Genomic DNA, 17,352 nt, shown 5'->3' on the forward strand with positions numbered 1-17,352 from the left:
AGACAATCTCTCTTAAAGTACACTGATCTGGAATGCAGTCTCTTCGGGAAGGTGTTCTGGACCTCTAGGGACCAAAAAGCTGAACAGTCTGACAACAGGTAAGATCTGAGGTGATCAAATTCATTAGAGCCAATCTGGTCACAGCTTGTCCTCACAAGGTGCAGAAGGCAGAAATAAGTTGAAGGAACCCAGAGTGGATCAATCTGTGTGGCAGTACAAGAGCAACATGCTGCCAATTACCACTGAGAAGACTGCAAACCCTGGAACATCTGGCTCTGTGGTTACTTTGCAAGGGATTTGGATTCCGTAGAAGCAGAGAAAATACAGGTTGCTAGTTTCCTGGTGGAATTATTTGGAAAAGATTTCTTATAGGAAGATGAATTGTTATAGGTTGGCGAATGCAGCTGGTCATTCCCTTTTGGACAGTTTGTCAATAGGTAGAAGTCCTTTGATTTGTAGAGATATGAGAGTCTTTGGGATGTTAATTTAGTTTTGAAGTTGTTTGAGAATTGGCTAGTGAATAAGTTTCCAGGCTTGAGTTGTCATGGAAGTTGGCAACGTTAGTTGCTTCATATCATTCAGAAGGGTGTGTGATGTACAGGTGTTGGATTAGGAAGTAGGTTTTACCAGCCAGATGGAGTATTTGTTGTGGCAAAGAACTAAGACCATGTCAGATTCTGTGTTTTATCCAAAGTTTGAAGTGTTTCCAAAGTTTTGTGTGGTGAAATACATCACAGAATATGAGTAAGGGTGAAAGAGTTTAGAGGAGATCGTGTGAACCATTTGTGGAATTCTTATGTTAAACCTTAAACAGCAGCTTCAGTAGCTACTATTGTAAGATTCGTTAAGGCAGTTATGAAAGAGGCAAGAGTAGATGTTGATAGGTTTAAATTACATTCTACAAGAAGAGCTATGGCCTCGAGAGTCTTTTGTGCTGGAGCATGGCTGGAAGAGCATATGAAGACAGTGGATTGATTGGATGAAGAGAATAATCTGAAAGATTTAAACCAGTTAAGGATGTTTCAGGATTACCATTGAGGAGCTTAGAACATGCATAATGCTGGACTCCTCTCTTGCCATAAAATGCTGATTCTCACAGCTATTGTGCAAAGAGAATTATGATTTTATTAACGACAAGGAGGCTAGCATTATTCCACCCTCCCATTACCAGATGTTAAATGAAAGAGGCCGGAAAGGGAAAAGGTATATTAGGTTTGAGTCCATAGCAATTTTAAATAATTTTTTCAGTAGATTAAAAATTGCAGCATTTTGTTTGTATACAATATGCGGCGCTGGACAAAGTGGAATAGAGAGCAAGCAGGATGAATGGTAGCGCCAAGAGGGAGAAAATTTAATGTTGAAGGGTTTTATGCACTGTGTTTAGTTTTTGTTTATGTGTCATACAGTCCTCTAGTTTTGGAACTTTACAGTGTTTGCTGCTTAAAGGTAGTAAATTGAAGGGTAGGTTAGACAGGTAGGTAGGATATCCCTAGTCTAGGTGTGCCTTACTCGAGCCTTAGCCTTTGTATAAGCATAAACAAGTTTACCACTTGGGGCTTGAAGTTAGAGCAAGACTAAGGAAGGTCCCTTATGCAATGGACCACAAACTGCCTCATGGATCTGTTGCTTTTCTGCAAACACCAAAGCACATGCATTTGTGTGTAAGGGAGAGTGTGTGGGGGGGGGGTGTCAAGGTTTCAAAATGATTACAACCCTGCACACATTTCTGTGCAAAGGACCAGGACATGTGCCCATCGCTGTGTAGGTCACAACCAACCAAGATATGCTATCCGAGACGGAGAATGTAGGAGATACAGGAAAACAGGGCTACAGCAGGTAAGATCAGAAAGAGTGAATTAATCATTGTGCAGAGCTTTGTGTAACCTGCAGGCTACATAATCTAAAGCAAACATGAATGAATCAGCCTTGTATTCTTTGGAGGCACACAATAGGATACAAACACCTGCAATTTGTAGAACTACAAAACAGCAGTACAAGTGCAATACATGACATGGTCCGCCCACCTAGACATGAAAATCTTGACTATGTTTTACACGCTTAGCTCATTGCTCTTTCCTAGGTCCATGTACTAGTGAGATTCATTATCGTCTAAAACTCTTGCCTTTATTATTTTCTTTACACTTAAAACGCCTCAGTTTCTCATCAGCCTTTCAAACTCTCACATGCCCCTCACTCCTGTATAGGTCACCTTCTGCAATATGTCACTTTTCTGCAGTCAGTGAAGGGAATCGCCTCTTAATGTCAAACACTGCATCTCTCACCGTTTTCTCCTTGTTCTCAAAGACTTCTTTGACCTCTTCATAGCTGCAGGTTTCTTCCATGCACTCCCGTTCCAGCGCCCCCTGGCGGAACTCCTCCAAAAATCCATTTGCGCGAGGAATCCGTTTCAAAACGGAGTGGGCATCTTTCGAACCAAGAAACACTTAAAATCAATGAAAAATAGTAAAAAGACGATTTAATAATAGCCCTGTTATGGTAAATTGTATTTATATTCTGTCCATTTAACTAATAAAGCATTGACACAAAGGAAATTTAAACCTATTTTTTCAGGCTGATTCAATGAGTTATATTAAATAGTAAAATGTGATGCTGTTAATTTTCTCTTAGTCTTGGACTCTGTTGTACATAACTATTTCGGGGTTGCTCTCAGACTCATTTGCACTTAATGTCTGTTTGTTACATGATTTTTGTCGATCATGTTCTGTTAGTCACATGTTCTCTCTGGGTTTAGCTTCCTGTAGGATGTGTACGTTCCCTCTTGCGCTCTCTTTTCGTGTCTCTCTAAGTAGCTCTTGCTCTCCCCACTGGTTGCTCTTGGATGCTTATTCCTTCTTTCAAGAGCACCCACACTTTCTCTCACTCATCATTAAGACGAACATTCTTAGTTGTGCACTCTCACTCGATTGCACACTATCAGTAATCTTCGACAAGGCAGAAACATCGATAAGGGGACACATGGTACCTACCTGAGAACCCATCACCCTCCCTAGGTAAACAGCAGTCAGGGTTATGTTGTAATAAATGAACTGTCTACCGTAGGTTGCATGTGTGAGTAGTGCTCTTGAAAAATGCATTTTTGCACAGACTTCCTGGCGCTACATGGCAAAAAACAAAAACAAACAAAAAAACACACCAAGTATACAACTAACAGAACACTAAGATTAAAGGACCTTGTAAAGTGTAGAATGACTTTCGTATTATCTAAAGGCAAGGGGTTACAGTTCAGTAGATGGGGGCCGCAAAGGACAGCGTTTTCACTCGGTGCAACACTAAAAGTGACCCCCCCCCCCCCCACGTAAAGATTTCTACAAGAGACTAATGCCACATTCCATACACAAAGGCCTTTGGGCCCAGAGCCATAAAGGTGGATATGTACCATACAAAACCCCTTGAATTGGATGTTTTAAATGACAGGAATCCAATGGTATTAACAACAAACCTGAATTGGTTATCCAGTACCAGAAAGAGGTTGTCCTGAGCCTTTCCTGGCTAGTGTGCCCAAATGTACTGTGCCACTTGAAGTCCAAGTGAAGAATGAAACTGGAATAAGCTCCCTGAAGAGAACTCCCAGTCCTGATGCTGAACGGGAGCGTCCTGCCCTCATAAAGTTAATCTATCACTACAATAGAGATTATCTACATTAGGACTTCTCATACAGTTCAAGAAATATCTCTTTTAAAAGCAGGGTAGCAGAGGGTACATATAGATTTGAATATCACCTAGCTAAGGTAGACAACCATCCTGCTTAGAAAGCTTCCACAGACACAACCCGCTGTTCTCAATGAAGTATCCAGGGCTCGCCCTTCGGAAGTGCAGTTGTGTCTTGCAATTTATGGAGGCACATCTCACAGTAAAATATTCTCCTCCAGTGGTGAATCCACTGGCAGAATTTCCTAGGCAATAATGTTACTTGGGTGAAGATAACAGCACCAGCACATTCTCCACATGAATAAAATCCACCAATCAGAGAACTTCCTGCTCCCTCCCAAAACTAAATCAGGCCATTAGCCATAGGCAGGGGGATGGTTGTGGAATATTCAATAATTCCAAAAGTGTTATGGATAAAAGAATACGAAGGCATGGCACTATACACGTTTATGAAATAGTAAAAATGCATCATCCAGTACGATAAGTGAGGATAATAACACGGTAGAAAACAGCAGAGGATGCACGAGCAAATAACAATCTGGCCCTTGGCTGCAATTAGTAATTTTCAAAACAATTTTAGCCAAGACATTATTTTCTCTTACTTGTTGAGCTGAAAGTTTCAATTTTTATATTATTGAGTGGTTTATTTTCGGGTGATCATTAACTAGTTTGGGTGTAGAGAGGTAGCACACACGGACTGTAAAATATAGAAGAGTATATGAACTCAGTATTGAATAATAGAGTGCATTGTTTCTTGCCCACTGAAGAAATGTGTGCATTTATAACACCAGAACTCGAATTCATATGGTTTGAAAAAAGAGTGAGACTTGTAAAACAAACATATGGGCCTGAAGAACGTTTTAATAGGGCCTTCCTCCACACTTCACCCCACTTCTTTTCTGCCTTAGCAAGGAAAGCAGATCAATATGTTTTTTCTTATTTGGGTAGAGGGACACCGTAGAGCAGTGCTACTCAAAATACGGCCCCGGAACTGCATGCGTCCCTCCTGATATTTATATGCGGCCCCCTGGTAAGCAGCAGCTCTAGGCTGCTGTTTACTAGGCTCAACACTACCATTAAAAAGACGGTAAACTGCAAGCAAGCATTTATTTAAAGTTTAATTTGAATTAAAGGAAGGAAGTAACTAGGGTGTCCTGCACGACTTAACTATAGAAATATCTTTATTTTTAGGTCTCGCCTACGCAGCGTGCATGCGCTGCATACGCAAAAAGACCTTTTCCGATCGCTTTGTCTTTTCAGCCAAAAACGTGCATGCGTTCCATTGCCTTCAATGGCAACGCGTGCATGTCTGGAGATTCACTTGGGCGAGCGCGCGGCGCCATATGGTAGCAATTATCGCTCCTGGCGCTGCACGCTCCCGCAAGTGAAACGCTTTCACTCGCCCCCTGCTCTCGCCCCTCCCCCCTGCTGCCTCCTTTTAGCGCGAGGAACACGCTTGTTTTCAATATGTGCTATACATGACAGAGCTGTAACGTTAGTTTTCATGTGCCGCATACGATGTAACTTTTGTGCAATACATTGGTATTTGATGCTGAAAAGTAACCAACCCAGTGCTTGAACTATTCCTAATAAACACCATTGTGAAAACTAGTCTTTCGGAAATGAGATGTGTGTCTAGGGCTCGTTCAGTGAGCGGAGTTCGACAATTGACAAATACACATATGCTTGATCGGATGTTCCATCATATTTACCCGTAATTATGCAGTGATCAACCCTAGAAGTTCCAGGCGTGTGACACAATCCGTAAAAAGTATCTCTTCTGAAGACAGCTATGATAGTTTTCACTGAAACGAACATAATTTGCCAACTTTGTCTTCAGATGGAGTTCTTTATCCACAAAGTGTCTACTTAGCTATCCAGCGAGACATTGAAAGCCATGTATTGACTTGGAATTTGTATTTATTGTTTTGCAATAAAGCCATATTTTCTGTCCCTGTATGCTTCATTTTATGCGATCTGAAAAATTGCATTCCTGCATCCACTAAGCTCTTTGTAGTTTTCCACACAGAAGCCAATTCCCCGTAAGTTTAGGCATGCGGGTACCTGCAGATCTGAAGATTCCTGTGGTGGCATGGGATTTCATCGTGTTCATTTCTCGGTGGAAGTTTAGAATAATCGTTTTGTGCCACATTTCTTAAATCATAGAAACGCGTGGAAGTGCAAAGCTTTACATTTCCTTTCTCAACAAAAAAAGCCCAGTTTTCTTAAGCGGTCCCTCAACTGCTGATCCTGAAAACTAGGCGACACTGTATGTTGTAACATCCGAATAGCCATGTTAGCTGTACAGCTGCCTGTTACAAGACACTATATATAGTTTAGAACAGTGCCAGGCAGCACAAACTCATGCTTACGTGTTAATGCTATTCTGTCCCATTTGAAAGCATCTTGTTTGTGTGGCCTACATTTTGGGGTGCATACGGCAAAAGCCGCTTGTGCTACATCCTATGTTTTGGTAGGTTAGGATGCAAATAAACCCAAATGCAAGAGGGATGTGGGTACAGCAAGGTTTCTGCAGTGATAAACATACCGTTCACAGTTGGTAGTATTGAAAACCAGTTATGATGTTGGTGCAGCTGGCGTTGGGTATTTTTGGCATTTATAACGTAATACTTCATGGCATGCTTTTAGAGGTAATGGGTGAAGAGGGCCTGTCTCTTGTGGTGAAGTATGGCACAGCACACTGCTTACAATGAAGGTGTGAAAGCTTGCTGTCTCTTGCAAAAGAATGTCAAGCCACACTGGTTGTGGGCTGAGTGCACAGCACCGATCTGATGGTGTAAAATGGGCAGTTCACCCTGGTAGTGAGTACACAGTGCTGTAATGTTTGTTCAACACAGAGTTTATGCATAGGGTACCCTGGCCTTTGCCATAGGCTGTAATGGAACTGTATCTTTTTAGGGCAAACCTGGACAGTGCATTCGCTGCTCTGCAAGGCTATGCTGTACTTAGGTAGGGACTTGAAGCTCCACCCAATCTCAACCCATAATTGTCATTGGCTTGTGTCATTGTCCACTGTAAACTGTGGCTGTTTATTGGTCAATAGGCTTAGTAGTCCCTCCTTAGGGAGCAGCGCCCTCTCGTGATAGGCCAAGACTGGTCTCATTTTGTAACCTCCCATGGCAACACCCCCTGTTACATGTGTTATTACTTGGTAGGCTTTAAATACAGCCTCCAAGCACTATTTTCTCAAATAGCTTTGTCCTGATGCTCTCTCCTAACGCTTATTAAAAAACTGTATAGCACGGGCGCCGAAGGCATTTGCAATGCAAGAGGTCTTCCATTTGCGAGATTTTAAGCTATTGACATTGTAACTGACAATGCCATTTATCTACCGGTTTTAAAAGCAACACATAAATAAAACGCATTGTCATGTACAATGCCAATAGCTCAAACTCTGGAAAAATGCGAGACCTATTGCATTTCAAATGCTTGTTATTAATTACATCTTGCAGCAAAAGTGTAAAAGTATGAAAAAGGTTTGTTCAAAATTCAAAAAGTGTATTATTTCATTCACATGCAAAAGTGTTTCACCTTAGTAAATCAGATTAGGTCAGTGCATTGAGAAGTATTTGTGTTTTTTAAGTGATAGTTTTTAGAAACATTCATTCTTTACCCCACCCAGGGCCGTTTCTAGGTGTTTTGCCGCCCAAGGCGAGAATTGAAAAATGCCGCCCCCTCCCTTTTACTACCATCGCTCTCTCCCCCCTTCATCCAGGGTGGAAGAATTAATGCATTTGATATAAAAGAACTTGTATTCAACATTAAACAATAAAACACATCAGACATTAAATAACTAAATAAGCACTGTTCATGATATTTTATTTCGTTTTAAATTTCTCTCTTCTAACTTCAATGGTGTTTTCTAAGGCCATTGCACTCAATGCCACTACACTGCACTCTATGTCAGTGCCACTCTAGTTTACTCTGCACCACAGTACACCACCCTACTCTACGCCACTGTACTCTATGACACTCCACTATACTCTACGCCACACCACTCACTATATTCTGCTCCACTCCACGCCACTCTAGTCTACCGCATTCCACTCAACTCAACGCCACACCACTTGACTCTACTCTATGCCACGCCATTCCACTCTACTCAACTCCATGCCACACCACTATATGCCCCTCCTCTCCATTCCATGCTTCTGCACAACATGGCTAAAAGACACTGGCAAAGCCAATAGCTCTCGCGTAGGTGAAACCTATTGGCTTTGAAAATGCTTGTTTAGTTGAAAGAGCAAATATAAAAGGATTCACCGCCTCCCATTTATTTATGCTAGAAGCCATTTACATAATGCATATTGTTCCATTAGTGTGGCCTCAAGCACAAAGTAACGCTTGCCAAAATACAAATCTTTTGCTATGCATAAAAAACGACAAAATAAGAGAACCTTGATAGTTCGAGTAGCCTTCTACCAACCCCCACCAGGATAGTCCAGTGGGTTCAACGCCTGGTGCTAGGGTGCTTGCATAACTAGAATGTACTAGCAATGGATCATTTAGGTCCTATTCAGACTATAAGCCGTTCTGGACAGCTAACTTATGTAACATGCAGCTGTGGTAATCAAAATAAAAACCAATGAGCCAGTGCGCTTCTAAGCTGCAGGTCCTTGCCTGTAAGCACCTTATAATGACATCATCATTGCTATGCTTCACTGCACGTGATGCACGTGTGGGCACACATGTACTACTGATGGTGCAATTTTTTTAAGTACTTCAAACAGAGGCACTGATTTTGTTTGTGTGCATTAAAGTAAACAAGTCTTTTCACTGCACTTAAAATTCTGTGCAGCGCAGTCCCTTCCCCCGCCCCCTCCCCACCCCACCCCCAACACCACAGGGTCGAGTTCACAGAAAGCAAAATTATCCGTTGCTTTGATGAAAGCGCTAAATTTTTTCATTACAATCTTTCTACCGGGGATTGGCATTTGATAATTTGTGCTTTACAGAAGTCTCCATCGGGGAGGCAGTACAACGTGCGGCATGACGAGGGGTCTCCAGGGGCCTGGTGAGAGGGCCTGCGCTAGGACCGAGCGCATGCACAGGGGCAGCTTTAGGTCACACTTAGTGAGTTGTGGCACATGGATGGCCTAAGCGGAGGGCTCTACGGGGGCCCGGTAGCAGAGGGCTCCTCAAGGGCCTGTGGGCAGAGGGCCTGCGTTAGGCACGAGCGTGCGCACAGGGGCAGCTTCAGGGCACAGCTAGTGGGTTGTAGCACATGGATGGCCTATGCGGAGGGCTCTATGGGTCCCTGGTGGCAGAGGGCTCCTCATTACCTAGGCACGTAGGAAAGAACTCCAGAACCCAAGACCGTGTACTTGTACTATTATCTGGCTTGCATTGACTACTTCAACATGTGCTACGTGATGACATACTTTACTGTACCTTGTATTATTTACCGCCTTCCTCTTCAGATCCCCCAGTGTAACGTTTATGATTTTGGGGTTCCCAGCACACTGGACACACACTTGTCTTCTTTATTTTACAGTGGCCTTCACAAAAACTCATCTGCGGCCTTGCAGAGGCCTCCATCCTGATCTGCCAAAATGCCTGTGCGACGGCTGAGAGCTCCTTGTTAGGCCTGCTCCTCTGGTCGAACCTGTGCTGGCACCTTGGGCACGAGATGGTTAAATCCTGCTGCTTCATGTAACGGGTGAGGCATGAGAAGCAGAAGGTGTGCACGCACTCTATGGTCACCGGATCTGTGAAGTACTCCAAGCAAATGACGCAGGAAGCGTCATCACCAAGAGCAGCTGCTGGGTCAGGGAAGTATCCAGTAGAGAGGGAGGCCGAGGGCTCCTGGACACCGAGGGGCGCTGAGTGCTCGCGGCCATGGCGGCCTCTCCCAGCCCAGTGTGTGGACTATGATTTCCGCGCTCTGGCTTTCTATGGTTATTTGTGGAGAGGAGTGTCCCTGCTGGGCAGGACACTGCTATGCGGTACAAAAGGGGGTGGTGATGGACGGAGCATCAGAACCAATCAAATACTCACACCCAGTCAACAGATCAGGGTTTGATCCATCACCGTTCTTTAGCCCACTCTGCCACCCCAGTTCAGACATGGCCATATGCAAATCAGTCTGACCCTGTGTCTCATGGGAACAGTCCAGCCCGAACTGCCAAGCCATGCCTAACCCTGGACCGGAAACAAGCTTCCTAGGACCGGTTTCTGGCATTTCAGCCGTCTTCAGCTAGGCTTGCTTGAATCCAGTGGCAAAGTGAGCAAGGGACTCACGTCTGAGCATACCCTGCCAACTTATGGCGAACAAAGCGGTACAAAAGGGGGTGGTGATGGACGGAGCATCAGAACCAATCAAATACTCACACCCAGTCAACAGATCAGGTTTTGATCCATCACCGTTCTTTAGCCCACTCTGCCACCCCAGTTCAGACATGGCCATATGCAAATCAGTCTGACCCTGTGCCTCATGGGAACAGTCCAGCCCGAACTGCCAAGCCATGCCTTCCCTGGACCGGAAACAAGCTTCCTAGGACTGGTTTCTGGCATTTCAGCCGTCTTCAGCCAGGCTTGCTTGAATCCAGTGGCAAAGTGAGCAAGGGACTCACGTCTGAGCATGCCCTGCCAACTTATGGCGAACAAAGCGGTACAAAAGGGGGTGGTGATGGACGGAGCATCAGAACCAATCAAATACTCACACCCAGTCAACAGATCAGGGTTTGATCCATCACCGTTCTTTAGCCCACTCTGCCACCCCAGTTCAGACATGGCCATATGCAAATCAGTCTGACCCTGTGCCTCATGGGAACAGTCCAGCCCAAACTGCCAAGCCATGCCTTCCCTGGACCAGAAACAAGCTTCCTAGGACCGGTTTCTGGCATTTCAGCCGTCTTCAGTCAGGCTTGCTTGAATCCAGTGGCAAAGTGAGCAAGGGACTCACGTCTGAGCATACCCTGCCAACTTATGGCGAACAAAGCGGTACAAAAGGGGGTGGTGATGGACGGAGCATCAGAACCAATCAAATACTCACACCCAGTCAACAGATCAGGGTTTGATCCATCACCGTTCTTTAGCCCACTCTGCCACCCCAGTTCAGACATGGCCATATGCAAATCAGTCTGACCCTATGCCTCATGGGAACAGTCCAGCCCGAACTGCCAAGCCATGCCTTCCCTGGACCGGAAACAAGCTTCCTAGGACCGGTTTCTGGCATTTCAGCCGTCTTCAGCCAGGCTTGCTTGAATCCAGTGGCAAAGTGAGCAAGGGACTCACGTCTGAGCATACCCTGCCAACTTATGGCGAACAAAGCGGTACAAAAGGGGGTGGTGATGGACGGCGCATCAGAACCAATCAAATACTCACACCCAGTCAACAGATCAGGGTTAGATCTATGCGCAGGTCCTCGGAGGCAGCAACAAAACAAGCCGTATCGAAGTCCGTCGGGTTACACGGTGATTCGACCAGTGGAACGGGTTTGTGCAAGCATAATGGGGTACAAAAGTCGCGGAACATAAGCTCAAGCACCTGTGGGCCTGCGCTAAGCACGGGCGCGCACACAGGGGCAGCTTCATGGCAAAGAAAGTAAACACTTATTAGGTAAAAAATGTCCCCCTTTTGACGCCCTAGGCGGCCGCCTAGTCTTGCCTAGTGGTAGAAACGGCCCTGACCCCACCCTGACAACAATGCCAATAGTGAACTAAGAGGCAAGCCAGTTGTTATGCGCTCTTTGGGTGGCATAGGTTTCTATTATATATGAGCAGCATTATAGTTTATTAAATCAAACACAAGAGAAGGTTTTGTACGGCATTCATCCTGAACTCATGTATTTTGATAACAAAGAAAAGGGAGGTAAAGTGAAATAAAACATTTGAATATGAGCACACAATTTGGTTAAGTGGAGAAGCTGAAATTATTTCCAAGATTCTGGTTTCTCGTGCAGTTCAGACACTAGATGTTTATGCTGTGCTTCCCCTACACCCACCTTACCTCCAACCCAGTGTCTTACCCCCAACCCCGACTGCCACCCTACTGGCATCAATGCGGCCCTCGGTCACATCACAGAACTAACTTTGTGGCCCCAGGGAAAATGTTTGTGAGTACCTATGCTATAAAGCAGGATGCCACTATTTAGGCACTAATCGCTACAATGTGGGGAAACAAGTAGTCTACTATAGAACTCTGAAAAGGAGGGAAAACAATTCATGCATTCTTGGTAAAAGCATTTTCAACAGCGGCTATCAGGACCTACATTAAAATACGCAAACTGGAATCAATGGAATGCATGGTAAATGGTGGATACATCGGAAGATTTTTTATGAGTTGCTTCAAAAATAGGTCCTTGCACATTTATTTCTTTAATGTCATAACATTTTCATACATACAAATAAATACAAAATACCACAAACATTAAATTATTCAGCCTTTAAAATAATCAAAAATATTTTATAACAGTATTCTCAATTTTGAACCATGACGTTCAATAACTAAATTATAAAATTTAAATTAGCAGTTTCGTAGGAAGAAGTAATTTAATCGGTTTGGCTATTTGTCGCGACAGTGTAAACAATATGAATGACAGTGTCACTTTGAAGCCTACACGGAAGACAAATGCTTTCAATCTTTTGTAAACCCACCCAAGAACCAGCACAGCAAGAAAGGGCACTTGTTTGAATCTAAAAAGCATATAAAACAGTAAAATGTTATAACCTTTGTGAACTAATACTTTATCGCCATGTAGCTTCTATTAAAAACATTTGTTTCAAATAAAAAAAAAAAAAGTATCGACTCAAGTTACAGCAGTTCTATCTAAAAAAACAGATAAAACTCCATTGTAGACAAGCGGCCTGGTAGTAGTACAAGGCAGGGCTGTGAAACCCCCATATGGAGGAGAGGAAGAGATCTGTGCATCAAGTACAGATGTACACGAATGGCCCTTCATTCTGTTGAGGGCTAAAAAAATTAGATTTTGAGTTTAATAAAGTGCAGACCGGGAAAGCGAATCTGTACCCTGTAGGGGACCGCAGCTAATGCACCCAGAGGGTGGCTGGATTAGCAGAGCAGGTAGCCAAACGCCTGCAAAAATGCATGCACTGCATCTGCTGGTGTGGTTTAACGTGCCCCATAGGAGGCGACGGGGTGTGGCCGTGATGCAGCCCAAAAGGAGGAAGCGGCAGGAGGCGGCCAATGTTGCGAAGTAATACTTGATATCTGCAAAGCAAGTGAGGAGTGGAGTCTTTTCAAAGCAGCCTTTTCAATGGCGTCCTTTGGTTCCTCTATGGTCAGCGACCTCATAGCCCCCTGTAGGAGAGCCCTGGCCCCGCATGCTTGCATCTGAAGGAGGTGCACACGGAAGACAGTGACATGGTGTTAAGGCTAGGATGGCCAAAAACTGATCAGGAATGAAAGTGCAGGCTCAAGCAACTAGAATGCATCACATCACACAACTTCTGGCCAGTATGTTTGACAAAGGGCAACCTGTAGATTAGACCCCACACTGGCCACTGGCTATTTGTACATCAGGATGTGGCCTGCTCAGCAGGTTCCAGTTCATGGCAGTGATGCGGATGACCTTGAAGCAAGCAGGTTTCCCCGCGCAGCATTTCGACTCAGATTCATTTCATGTAGGGGGAGTGATGACCGATGTGGCCGATGCAGTGCATGGACTAGGGAATGACGAGATCAGGACACTTGGCAGGTGGAAATCTTGAGCCTTCAAGGCCTACTGTAGACCTTAATGCAATTAAGTAAAGATTTGTTCTCGCTGCAGGGGATGTAGAGGAGATGGACACCTGGCTACTGAGCCACTGATACATCTTGAGGGCCCAGCGCTTTACTGCGGCATGAAAACACTACGGAGGAATCTGGCTGTGAAACACCTCTTTGCTATGGATGGGAAAACCTGACGTGCAGTGGGATCAACTGCTGCCAATGGCACAGTAGCAAAAAGGAAAAATGATGGATGGAATGCTGAGCAAATCAAACATTCATCCCCAGTCACAGATCTGGGTTTAATTCGTCATTTTTTCACTCACCACATCACTCCAGTTTGGACCCAGCCATATCCAAATCAGTCTTGACCGTGCTCCCCATGGGAACAGTCCAGCCAGAACCTCCGGGCCAGGTCCTCCCTGGACCGGAAACAAGCAACCTGGTACAGGTTCCGGGGTATCACCCCATGTCAGGTAGGCTAGCTTGAATCCTGTGGCACAGTGAGCATGGGACCAACGTCTGGGCATACCCTTCCCACTTAGGGCAACAAAAGCAAACAGAACAAATGAAGGACAGAATGCTGAGCAAATCAAACATCCATCCCCGTCACAGATGGTACAGTAGGCCCTGCCGGTGAAAAGGAAACCTGGCGGCCTTGTGGTACACCAAGATGGAAATTACCTCTCTGACCTAGTGAGGCGGAAACTCCTGGAAGTAATGTAGGTGGACTTGACAAGCATCGCCAGACTGGCAGATGTACTTTGGTCTGAAGTGATGGCATATTTTGAATGGAGAGTGTAGTAATTCATGACACAGTTGAGCAGTCCAAGAGGAAGCTCAATATCTTAATGATCAAATTTGAAAGTGCAAGGGCCGGCAGGTCATTAGGCACAACCTCATCAATCTCGATTCTGGGTTACCACTCAGATGACAGGGTTCAACTATCTGGGGTCGGGATGGACATGTTCCTCCTGAAAATCGTTAGAGCACTTCAGCTTTTAGGATGTTCATAGGAGCAGATACCTTTGAAGAAGGGGGAACTGATGGTGGTCCTGGCCTACCGGCAGTGTGGTAGACACAGTACCAATAAATGCCAATGGTAACACAGGAGGATGGGCGGATGACCGTCAGAAAGAAGACCTGCTCGAACAGCCTCCATGATATTCTTCACAGCAGGTACACTGGAAGGCAAACAAAGTGCCAAGAAAGGGTCAAAGAAAGGCGGACATGGCACTCGCAGCCCAGGCATGGCCAGAGGGCTGCGAACTCCAAACATCGGTAGCAAGTGAAGCCTAGAAGCTGCGGTGCTTGACACTAGGGGGCTTTAGAGCAAAGGTGCTGTCACATGATGATTTATGGTGATGGACAACCTTATTAGGATCCACCAAGGATTGAATTATGACTGTAGGAGTATTTTCGACTGTAAAGAGATTTGGTTTATGATGTGCTTATCATTTGATGTTCAAGGTAATTGCATGCTTGTGGTACATATTAATCATGGATGTGTGCGTGATGATTTATGACCCAGCATGGATTAAGAAATGTTAATAAATTGCTTCCCTTTTACACCCCGAAAGAAAGATGTAGAGCCCTTTGTTGGCGAAGGGAAGGTGTGAAATGGCTAAAGGCCCGGGAAGAGAGTTTCACCTGCGTGGGGTGGGTTAGGATTCATACATTCCTCAATTGCAGTGCGGTAGAAGTTGGACCTAAGTTAGGCCACCTGTTGGAAGCAGGACTTGACTTGACTACAAAGAATGAGCTAATGCTACTCCGGTTCTCTGTTCGGTTTACCAGCAGGAGGAGGATTTCTGCGTCATCAGCGTGCATTTGAAGAGTCACCTTTTATTGGTCTAGGACTGTGCTACAGCGTGCGTGTAAATGTTAAATAGGAAGAAGGGCAAGATAGACTGGTGAAACTCTGCATAATATAGTGCGCACAGGAGTCAAGGGCCCCAATTGCAACTTATTGATCACACTTAAGACTGGATTCGTTTTTCAGCCTTTCCAGACGGTCCAGCCATTCCTCGAGTCTACACAGGAGAGCCTGGAGCTTTGTGGTGTCCAGGCGGGCAACTAGAACCAAATTTTGGGGGGGGGGCTGTAAAAGAATTCGGGGAGGGCTAATTCTTCCAGCCATAGGCAGAGTGGCTCTAAGGGGTGAAAACACAACAAAAGCCTCATTAGCAAGTAAATGGTCTTTTGAAGACCAGTGAAGTACTTGGGTGCAGCTGCAATTAGACGGAGGGGGGGGGGGAGGGCGGGGTGGGGGGGGCTGAAGTCCGGTGAGCCCATTGGGTGTTGCGCGCCTAGTGGTGTCGTAGGCTGCCAATAAGCGAGGTGTGTGAGAGGAGTTTTCATAAATGAGTCTAGGACAAAGGCGGTTTCTGATTGAGGGCGTCGTCCACCCCCTTTACTTTCACTCGCCAAGGTCGTCCATTGCAAATGTGAAAAACTGTCTTATCTTTTTATTTTTTTATTTTTAAATGCACACATACCTCTTGCTTGTGACTGTTGGCGATTTGATTGAGATGATTGACGAGTCTCCTGTTATGCAAGCAATGCCGATCCATTGCACTCCTGAACGTTAACTGTGGGCGGATCCTAAATCTACAGTATTTACCGGGCTGATGACCTCACAGCCCAGAGGCCTGTGAGGTCATCAGCTCGGCAAAGGCATTGCCTCGAGGACCGGCCTTCACCCCCTGATGACGTGGGGGTAAAGTTAACCCCGGGCGCTTCAGGCTGAAGCCCTGAAGCACCAGGGGCTTCATGTCAATCAGGGAATGGAGAGAAAGGCACCCCACCCTTTCCCAACTCGTAATAAGGGGTTGGGTTTGCCCTGTGACGCTTTGGGAAAGGGTGGGGTAGAGGCTGCAAGCAGACGGGAAGCTGAGAAATCGAATCTGCTCAGTTGGTCATCAGGATTTTTGAAGACACGCTGCGCAGACTCGAGGTGTCTGCTTTGCGCTCTTCTCTTAATTGCAGGGCCGTGTGGATAACTTTTGAAGCTCCATACTAGCATCTGTGTTTGGCTGGCAGTAGCAGGCTGGAGCTGAGGAGCAGCATAGATGGTGGTGCATAAGGTACCGGTGTTTATTGTGCAGTGCTTTTTGTGGGGAGAGATGCAGGTGTTTTTGTCACACATCACATAACTTTGCCAAAAATGTAGCGTCCATCCGGGCTAAAAGCTCGTCTGCATGGTGTTGAGGAAGGGGTTAACTGTAGTCAATATTCTCCTTTTTCGCTACATTACACTGCAACTTTCAAGTGAATATCGAGGGTTCAATGATTTCACTACCTTTCCACTGACTTAACTTTACAAAACTTATAGCAATGGAAATACTTGACTTGATCGTTTCGCGCTGGGGCATCACTTACTAGATTGCCCTTTTCAGCCTGGAACCGAGTGGTGAAAGGAGGCACTCTGGTAAATTCCATTCAGTGCGCGAAGGGCAAGGAGTGTATGGTCCATGTAAGAGGCAGGCCTGAGGTGCTTGAATGATACCAAGGTTGATGGGGGTGGGGTGAGTATGAGGCCACTTAGAGGGTACAGAGTGTTGTTGCCATATAACGTAAATAAGATGGTGAGCGGAGATGAGATCACTAGAAGTGTCTCTGGGGCTCAGGCTGCAGCGTCCAGTTATGAGTAGGGGTGGTGGCTCATCCCTGATTTCAGCTCACTCATAATGTCTCCTCAACACAAAGTGCTTCTAATGAAGTGATTAGTGCGTGCAGGAGGAAAAGGTTGCCCAGTATCATATGTGGCGCCACCAGCAAGCACAGGCTTTTTAGCCAGCTGCATTTTGTATGTTGGCATTCTGAGACTCTGCGATGTTAAAGAGAAACTTCAAGTCCCAAAATGCGAAGTCCTGTTGACAAAAATGTCTGGACTGGCAAAAAGATCATACATTACAGCGGGGGATAAGATATGGCAGGAACGCTCCGCTAGAAGTGATAAAATGAACACATTTCACAAATACACTTCCAACA

At 45.3% G+C, this 17,352-nt stretch overlaps 1 protein-coding gene across 10 annotated transcripts in view; it reads right to left on the minus strand.

Moving 5' to 3' along the window:
• The window catches only part of PRRG3 (proline rich and Gla domain 3), a 244,823-nt gene that overhangs the window by 69,802 nt on the left and 157,669 nt on the right, over positions 1–17,352 (minus strand). For all 10 annotated transcript variants that reach the window (XM_085607685.1, XM_085607678.1, XM_085607679.1 and 7 more), the window contains one exon: positions 2,283–2,443. In XM_085607685.1, coding sequence (XP_085463811.1) covers positions 2,283–2,342 — 60 coding nt within the window. In that variant the 5' untranslated portion in view covers positions 2,343–2,443. The remainder of the gene's footprint in view (positions 1–2,282; positions 2,444–17,352) is intronic.

This window comes from Triturus cristatus, chromosome 5_2 (assembly GCF_964204655.1).
Source record: "Triturus cristatus chromosome 5_2, aTriCri1.1, whole genome shotgun sequence".
NCBI lineage: Eukaryota > Metazoa > Chordata > Amphibia > Caudata > Salamandridae > Triturus > Triturus cristatus.